This window comes from Mus musculus, chromosome 8 (genome assembly GCF_000001635.26).
Source record: "Mus musculus strain C57BL/6J chromosome 8, GRCm38.p6 C57BL/6J".
Lineage (NCBI taxonomy): Eukaryota > Metazoa > Chordata > Mammalia > Rodentia > Muridae > Mus > Mus musculus.
Window position 1 is genome coordinate 70,482,158 of NC_000074.6, and position 9,028 is coordinate 70,491,185.

The 9,028-nt window shown below is 55.7% G+C and overlaps 1 protein-coding gene and 1 long non-coding RNA gene across 4 annotated transcripts; one reads left to right on the forward strand and one right to left on the reverse strand.

Moving 5' to 3' along the window:
• Positions 1-1,697: 1,697 nt before the first annotated feature.
• Tmem59l (transmembrane protein 59-like) lies at positions 1,698-5,191 on the reverse strand. 3 transcript variants are annotated; one of them, NM_001368366.1, is made up of 8 exons: positions 5,011-5,191; positions 4,071-4,215; positions 3,880-3,977; positions 3,518-3,670; positions 2,923-3,025; positions 2,625-2,689; positions 2,377-2,494; positions 1,698-2,277 (listed from the first exon to the last, which is right to left on the reverse strand). In NM_001368366.1, exons 1-8 carry the CDS (start codon positions 5,158-5,160, stop codon positions 2,234-2,236), a joined length of 876 nt encoding a protein of 291 aa, NP_001355295.1. In that variant the 5' UTR covers positions 5,161-5,191; the 3' UTR covers positions 1,698-2,233. The 3 variants fall into 3 exon arrangements, with proteins under 3 accessions (NP_001355295.1, NP_892036.1, NP_001355296.1); NM_182991.3 differs by having other exon boundaries at positions 2,575-2,689; NM_001368367.1 differs by lacking the exon at positions 3,518-3,670 and having other exon boundaries at positions 2,575-2,689.
• Positions 5,192-5,649: 458 nt separating this feature from the next.
• 1700020G03Rik lies at positions 5,650-8,534 on the forward strand. Its single transcript, XR_870493.2, has 2 exons — positions 5,650-6,697; positions 6,781-8,534. It is a non-coding gene; the product is annotated as an RIKEN cDNA 1700020G03 gene (long non-coding RNA).
• The last annotated feature ends 494 nt before the right edge of the window (positions 8,535-9,028 follow it).

Consider the following 9,028-nt stretch of genomic DNA (forward strand, 5'->3'; position numbering starts at 1 on the left):
TGCAGATTGCCATGAAGCCAGCCAGACATCTACCACCACCTGATCTGCATGCCACACCAGATGATCACTAGCAGAACCTTGGGGACAAATTGGGGAACTGAGGCTTCAAGAACCCGACAACCTTCATGGCTGTCAGCTATGTGGTCAAAGAGGATTCTCTCTCCTGATATTTTGGTAGAAACCAGTGGCTACTAACTGGCAGAGCAGCCTTGAGTTCCTCATAGGATACTTGAGTCCTTCCCAAGCCATTCCAGGTGTCCCTGAGGTACTGCAAATCCTGTGATCTGACTGTAAAGGCAGGAAAGCTGCAGTCAAAGCCAAACCGGGTAAAGAGAAACACAGGTAACACAGGCTCAAATTGGATCAAAGGGCTGAACTCTGTCCCGCATACCTATGAAGCCCAGGGCTCCATCCCAGCACTGTATCAACTATGCATGGTGACCCATACCTGCCATTCCAGCTCTTGGGAGGTGGAGGCAGGAGGGTCAAGCAGCCAGCCTGGAGGAGGGAGGGAGGGAGGGAAGAAAGACAGATTTCTGTGATCCTGTGACTAGATTACAGTGAGCAAGGGTTGGTGACTCCAACTAGACTGTGGGGACCTTGATGGTACAGCTGTATTTGGGGGTGCTGTATGACAATAGAAACCAGAAGACATCCATGTCAGTAATCAAACTTGTTCTTGACTAGATAGGACTTGGAGGGAAACTGGAGAGGGTCGTAAGGGCAAGAGGATCTAGGGTTGTCAAGGAAACCAAGGTGGATCAGGAGGTGAGAGGACAAGCATGAAGTTGGAATAAGGTAGAGTTCCAGGAAAAAACGGAGGCTACTTAGAGGTTCCCAGAGGTGAGGACTGGAACTGGGCTAACTGGTTAGAGTAGGCACTTAATTTTGTGTGTGTGTGTGTGTGTGTGTGTGTGTGTGTGTGTGTGTGTGTGTGTGTGTGTATAGGGGTGGTCATTGTTTCCCAGTGCCAGGGAGAGTGCCAAGGTGTTTGGATTGCTACAAGAGTGCTCCAGCAGTGAGGCCCTCTGCAGCCTGTGCACAGAATTCATGCTACTGAGGATACACTCCAAAAGTCATTGCAAGAGGGCCTAATGGCACACCCCACTTACTTCGCTTTCAGACTGAGGGAGGAATATTGACAGTTCTTGGCCAGCTTGGCCTACATAACCAAAAAACAAAGCCCGCATAATAAAGGCAAGAGGTGCGACTCAGTGGCTGAAAGACATCTTAGAATCCCCCAGTGAGATGCTGGAGGCGTGGCTCAGGGGTGGAGCCCTGCCTAGAACCCCCAGTAAGAGGCTGGGGGCATGGCTCGTGGGTGTAGCCTTGCCTAGAACCCCCTAGTGAGGGACTCATGCCTAGGATCTTCTTACTCCACAGGGGGCTCTAAGTCTGTTAGCAGTGGGTCAGAGCTCTGCCCCTAAGAGAAAAAAGGGATGCCAGATAATCACAAAATTATCAGCAGATTTCAAGGGGGTAACCTACTGATTTTACAGGAGGGCCATCAGGTCCGTAAAGGGCACAACCTCACTCAGGCTACACAGGTGGGACGGGCTTTGTCAGGGACATTCACTCACTAGGTTTGTGACCTGTTTGTGTCCCTCTTGCTCTTTAAGAACTTCCTGGGCTTCTCCAGAGTTGGAAGAACCCAACCCACCCAGCCCACCCTAGGGCAGGCACAGACTGAAGCAGGCTCAGCCACCCTATTTTTTATTCACTTTATTTAAAGGTTTATATCTCCTTATCTCCTCCCAGGAAGGAGTTCTCACCACTCTGTCCTTGTGGGGTTGGGTTTCCAGAGACAAAGGGAAGGAACCTTAGCAGAGGGGAGCCCCTGAGACCTCAGCCCCACAGTGAGGACACAGAGAAAGAAAAAGCAACACAGATGAGGTTCCATACTCAGAACATGTGAGGAATGTCAATAAGCCAGCCCCTGGGAAAGCAAGATGGGGGGCCAAGGAGGCCAGACCCTCCTCTCTCGGCCACTTAGGTCCACTTGTCTCAAGGGGACTAAGGGATGTGCTGGCAAGAGAGGGAGGGAAGACTGGGGGGTGGATAAGCCCAAGGTTGGTCCCCAACCTGACCTTGGGATTTAGGGTACAGAACGTAGGGAGGCCCCTGCACTTGGCAGTAGGCTGGAGATTACAGCGTGGTCAAATCAAGCTTCAACTTGTAAGGAGGTGTGCTGTCCTCATAGGCAGGCGGCGGCAGGGGTGGGTATAAGGGCCAGTCAGACTCCACCAAGAGGCCCTTGTGCTGTTCTGCAGTTAGAGGCTGTATAGATTGGGGCAAAAGAGCCTTGTCTGGCTTCCCAAGGCAAGCAGGACCCCCCCCCCCCAGCATGCAGCCCTAGCCATCATGACTGTTACTCACCTGGAACTTGAGGTGCTGGCCTGGTGTGGTGACCAGAGTGCAGCAACTCAGCCAGAGCATGATCAGGATGGACAGGAAGAGACAGCAGAATAGGACCCATCGAGGCAGCCCGGAGCGCCTGTACCAAGGACAGGCATCGCTCAGCTACCTGAGCCTCCCATATCTGCGCCCAGCCCAGCCTAGACCACTGGCACCTACCGGGACATGCAACTGAGGAAGTCACTCTCTTGTTGGTCCTCAGACTCTACCTTGGCTTTGCTGGTCTTCACTCGGGGCTTAGCCTTCCTCACTTTGTCCAAGGGGCCTACAGGGTCTGAAAGGTGGGGGGCATCTCAGTCCCAGTCTCAGCTAGAAGGACAGCCTGGTAAGGAGTGGGAAATAGATGCCAGGACTCGGGCAGGAGGATGTGTAGGGCTGGAATAGAGGTGCAAGGGATCTTGGAATATGACCCACAGAATGTGGAGGTGGACCATGAATCCTGGGACCACTGGACCCTGGGAGACTATGGATTCCACGACACTGATCATGGATCTATTGCAATCTTACCCATGTGCAGTTCTAGGGCCTTGGGGTGGGACCTCCTCCAGGTCACCTCCACTCGCTGCAGATGGCTCCCTTGGAATGCAAAGTTCTCTGCTACAGGCTGAGTCTGAGCAGGGAACAAAATGTTACAGAGGTACCCTCTGAGCCCTGGCAGACTCATCTCAGATGCAAGAGGGCTAGAGTTCCTTGTCCAGGTGGCCCCCAGTTCTCCCAGGAGTCAAGCGGGAGAACACCATCCCATGGGCTGTATCCATTAGCCTTAACACCTCTGATGATCCCTAGAAACAGGAAGATGCCCAAGCCAACGACACAGAATTACAGGATTGACCTACATGGTCATGTGACCCAACCAGCCAGTGCCAATCAGAGTAAACCCTTTTCAGGTAAAGCCCCAAACAGAGGGCAGGTAATATGGCTCAGTGAACTAAGGTAATGGCTGCCAGGCCGCATGAACTGAGTTCAGTCACCGGGACCTACATGGATAGCAAGAACAGTGTTCCTGGATGTAATGTTGCCTGAAGTTCTCTCATGAGGACTTCATATACCATGAGGCAACCACGGGATGCCACTCCGGTTCACTGTGCCATTGTTCTCTCACCTGGAACACCACCACTTTCCGGTTGTCTGTCTGAAGGGAATATGTCCAGGAGGAGGATAGAAAGCCCTGGGCAGAACTCATCAGGTCGCTACAGAGCATGGAAAACAGGTACCGAAGGGAGAGGCGCCCCCTGGGCGGGTCCAAAGCCAAGTCCTAGGAAGAGGAAGCCCAAGACAAACTGGTGCTGGAAAACTGGGCTGTGCTGATTTAGACAACTAGTGTAAGAAAACCTGAGTTTCAGTATCCAACAGGGACCCCTGCCCTGCCATATGTCAGCTGTGTTCACTTAAGGGGAAGAAGCCACACAGTCTTTCTTTGAGTGCTTGGTTTTGAGATGGGGATTTATAGGTTAGGGGGTTCACCTTCTGCTCCAGCTGGGTCTCAGGTTCAGGGATCTGGCCCCAGCACCCCTCACTGCAGGCCCGTTGCTCCGCTGCCTTCACGTAAGCTTCTGTGCAGGCTGTGGGCCACAGGATGGAGTCACTGGGAGCTGCTTCCCAGGATACCTCTGCTGCAGGCACCCCCAAAGTGCACCCAGCCCTGGAGGACTCACCTGCTTCACATTCTGTCTCTGTGGCATTGGGCCTAGAGCTCTTGGCCACAAAGCGGCAGATGGAGAAAAGCCGACAGCCACGCTCACAAGCACTGATCAGGATAGCCTTGTTATTCGGGGACTCTGAGGGACCCTCTGGCTCAGGCTGGGAAGGGAGATAAGAGACTCAGGCAAAGGTACTCGGGGAAGAAGGCTGGGGTCCCCCTAAGAATCCACGAGACTGAAGTCAGGTTTCAGAAAGCCAGGATCATCATGGGGGGAGGGGTGCCTTCTGAGAAACAGCAAGCAGCTTTCTAAGCAGGCTGGATAGTGGCCTGCACAGTGGCCTCTCCAGGATGGAGGCTGGCAGAGGGCTTCTCAGAGAGAGGCAGAGCTTGCACTTGGGAACAGCCTGGAGCAGAACTGTCTCCAAGAAGGCAGTGAGGAACGTGGGAAGAGAAGAGAGCCCATGGGGGAAGGAGGGACAGCACCAAGTAGCCTTGGACTGTGGGTGGGGTGTGCTCCAGGACCTCTCAGGTGCAGGTCTCAGCCTCCCTTTGGCATGTCCCCACTTACAGTGTTCACCCCAGGTGCCAATTGATCCCTTCCTAGAAGGAAGGGCAGTTCTGAGAGACCCCTCCCCCTTCAAGACACCCTCATTGCAGGCACCTCAGTTCCTCCCACTCCTGAAGATCCTCCATCCTGTCGCCCCACTATTTCTAGAGGACTCTCTGGCTCCCACATCTCTTTAGGGACTCTCAGAATCCCGCATCCCTCTGCCAACCTGAGGAACCCCACGTCAGCTCTTTTCTCATCCGAGGTTCCCCCATCCAGGCCCCTTCCCAGGACCCCAATCTGCACTAGCATACCAGGTACTCGCATCCCCTCTTCCATCTGAGGGTCCTACACTCAGGTCCCTCTCCTTTTCCAGTCACTGGGTTCCTGAGAGTCCATCTGTTACCTGCGCAGGAGGCGAGCCAGGGTGGTGCTGGCGACACCGCTGCTGGCACCTCTGAGTGTCCCCGAGCTGCGGAGCGAAGGGGTCACGCGCTGGGGTTGGGGTGACCAGTGACGCCAACAACAGCAGCAGCGGCAATGCTACCGCAGCCATGGCTGAAGATGCGCAGCGCGGGCCCTGGGATGCGGGACCGGGTGTTGACGTCACTGAGCGAGGCAGCCTGGGAAGGGGGGGGGGGTGTGCTGCGGCGAGCGGGGCGGGCAGGTGAATCTCTACTCCGGTCGGGGACATATTCTTGATACTCATGGTCCGGCTCTTTGACCGGACTTGGATCTGCGTGCCGGGAATGACAAAGAGGACCTGGCTAGATACGGTGACAGGCCTATCTCAGGCCACTCAGGGATGAAGGCCAAGAGCAACGGGGCAGGGAGCATCTAAGATCCTTAGTCAAGGAATTTTTTAAAAAGGGAAGAGGAGTATGGACAGGGCAATGAAAGAAGAGAGAGAGAGAGAGAGAGAGAGAGAGAGAGAGAGAGAGAGAGAGAGAGAGAGAGAGAGAGAGAGAGAGAAAGAGAGAGAGAGAGAGAGAGAGAGAGAGAGAGAGAGAGAGAGAGAGAGAGAGAGAGAGAGAGACCAAGAGGATGAGGAGGTTGAAGGCCTGGGAGGATGGAGGGGGAGGTAGAATGAGAAGAGGAAGAAAACGGAAAGTGGGGGAGGGGAGGGGTAAAAAATGGTAAGAAGGAAGGAAGACAGTTAGGGAGGAGGGGAAACAAGAGGTGTTTGAGGACCAGGAGGAGGCGGACAAAGACTTGGGAGTGGAGAGAGAGGGAGTGGAGGAGAAGGGAGGCCAGAAGGAGCGAGCAGGACCATAGAGCTGGAGCCGGGGTGGATTTGAAGCATCTGAGGGCGCGGAAACTAGCCGACCACCAGCCACAGTTGGCCTGCTTCCGGGACACTAAGACTCTAGGGGGAGGTACTCTAGGGGCAGCTGCCTCCTCCAGGAAGTCCTCGAGGAACTTCAGGGAGCAAAACTTAAGGTGGTCTCCCTCCATTTCAGTGCGGAAAAACAGACCTGAGGGAACCCATTGTCTCCCTGGGACTCGGAGGCCCCCAGCACTCTAACAAGGCCTCTGAGCCGCTCACTTTTCCCATCTGGTGGGAAAACTTGAAGCAAATAGGGACACAGTGGCTTCCGTCCTGGATTCGGAGGTCTCCACGGTTTCCTCCGTCCGGGCGCCAGGGCGCGGGCTCTGAGCCCCAGTGGCCTGCTTGGCACAGGTGCCTTGCGGCCTGCGCGTCCAGTCGCTCCGCCCCAGTAGACGAGGAGGCCGCTCGCAGGGTCGTCGGGTCACAGGGAGCCGCAGGTTCCGGTCGGGAGGAGGGGCTGGCGCGCCCGGGTCCCCGCCGGCCGTTTGCTTTCATCTCAGCGGCCGGGGCCGGCCCCCACGTGGCTTAATCAGGCGCGGCTGTGCCTGGCGGACCTGAACATCTGGATCCCGGCGCGGCCCCTCCCCCGCCCCTCCCGGGCTGGGCCTCTCTTCCACCAGCGCACCCTGGGCACGGTCCCTGTGCGCTGGGACCCCAACCGTTTCCTCAAGTCGGACGCCTTGGCATATGCCCATCATCCCAACACGCGGAAAGGCTGAGGCAGAAGAATCGGTGCGAGGTCCAGGTCAATCTGGGTTAGGACGTGAGTTCTAAGTCTGGCCCTCTATAGTGAGCGAGACCCTGTCTCAAGAAACCAAACGCAAAGCCTGTTTCCCCAATTTACAGGTGGGAAACCTGGCACCCGGACGCCTGGGCAGAGCCGGAATTCAAGTTCACACTTGTCATTTGCAGAGTCCCGGGCACTTAACCCTTCTGCAATTACGGTCCTTCATTCAATTTCAAACAAACACTCCTTTCAACAAAGATTTTCTTGCCATGACTTTTTTCTCTGACAAAAACCCTATAGGGTAGGGCTGTCCCCCTTCCAAATTAGGTCATTGGAACCCGGAATGGCACAGGGGATGGGCTTAGGTGACATGATACAGAAGAGGGCTAACAGAGGCTGCCAAGCTAGGGAGGATGGGGGCTGATGACAAGGCGGGCCTGACAGTCTCAACAAGAAAGACCGAGACAGGAGGATGGCCGAAAAATCGAGGCTAGCTTGGGCCACGTGACACCGTGTGTGTGTGTGTGTGGGGGGTCATCGTCCAGTGTAAAAAAGAACTTCCCATGACTCTTTGCAGAGAGAGAAACTGAGGCATGAGGGTTTGAGTCAGAGCGACCCAGGGCTGAAAGTAAGTTTGTTGGCTTCCAGCACCCCCTCCTTTTCCGCTCCCCGAGGCCGCTGGGGGTAAGCGGAAGAGGACTTGACCCCGGCCCCCCAGGTGAGCCCCGACGCCCCTCCTGGCGTTCCCGGGGGAGCTGGCCCAGGTGAGGGGCGGGCGGCCGGCGGGCGGCCGGGGTCGGATTTCAGGAAATCCGCCGACATTCCTTCGGGGCTTAAGAGGGAAAGTTGACTCGCCGCCGCCCCGCGTTCCCCCCCCCCTCCACTTCCTACCCCCCGGGGCGGCGCGGCGGGGGCGGGGGGCGCTGTCCGCGTGAATCAGCGGACTCCCGGCGTCCGGGAAGCAGCCACCCGGTCAGGGCAGGCCGCAGACAAGCGCCCTTTGTCCCTGGCCGCCTTCGTCACGACCCTGCTGACCCCCACCCCCAAACGGAGTCCAGCCCGGCAAGGCAGGGTGGCGCCGCTGCCTGCTGTCAAGGGAGGAGCGATGAGAGGAGGGGTGCGGTGCTTCCCCCATACGACTGGCTATCCTGGGACTCAGCAACAGTCTTTTGAGGATGCAGAGGAACAAGGACCACAGACTTGGTTGGCCCCAGAGCACCCAAATCCAGACTGGGACCTCCCCACATCCATATCTAGTACTTAAGTTGCAAAACACTATAAAATTGAGGTCTGGTGTCCCTACTGTCTAGGCTGTCCCCGGGAGAAAGGCTGGAGCACCCATAGGCCCTCAAGCAGACTCTCAATACCCCATTGCTCAGAGCGCAGCCAGGTACAGGCAGGAGGGGGAGGGCTGCTCCTGGAGGAATGGTCGGTCACAGGGAAGGGCAGGTCCCCGCTCTGCCCTTCTGAGTCCGGCAGGCTTTGATTTTTACTGGCCCTGCTGCTCTAGCAAAGCTTTAGTGGTTCACATTTGGGAATCTGAGGCTGGGGAAATTTCTCTGATTTAAACCTGCCTTGTTCCTCCACAGGAGATTCCTGGGTAAAATGTTCAGGGCTAATAAAGAGCCCTTCCACCCACCCCTTCTAACATTCCCAGCCACCTTCAATGACTTAGGTCAATATTTGTCAGAAAGTACACCATAACTACCTTCCTTTCCTAAGCAAAGAAAGGCCTGGACTGGCGAGGAAAGAGTTAATTCCACGGGAACACAGGGAAAGGATGGGTGCACCTTAAGGCCAACTTCTTTGCCCCAAAGGGTAAAAAGGTCATCCAGAGGGTAGGGGTTAAACACCAGAGAGGGCTGTGCCAGTTTGGGTCAGACAGCTAAGAGGGGTGTGTGCAGTACCCTGCTCTGAAACCCAGCGGCAGGACACTAGCCGATGCTGTTTTCTGGCTTCTTGGAGGGACAGGATTCTTTTATGACTTTTTCTTTTTGTATTTACTGAACTCCTCTGGCCCTCGCTTGGCCCAGCAGCATGGAATCTGGGAAGCCCTCAGGTATTCAGGACTAGCAAAATGAAGTAAGTGGCTAGAGAGCAGGCGCTTTCAAGAGCTGTGCTGCAAAGACGGTGAAAGAGTGAAGGTGTCGCTGGGGAGTTGTGGGAATTCACAAAAGGCGCGAGGGAAGTTTTCCCCGAAGCCACAGGCAAAGAAGGAAGGCTCCTGAAAACAACGAGCCCAAACAGCCAGCGAGCTGGAGAGGGGAGCATCTGGTATGGGCACGGGTGGCAAGGCAGAGTTGGGTCTCATTTCTTTCAAAGTCCCTCTGCCTGTGACGAAAACAAAGACTGAAGGAAGACGGAAGG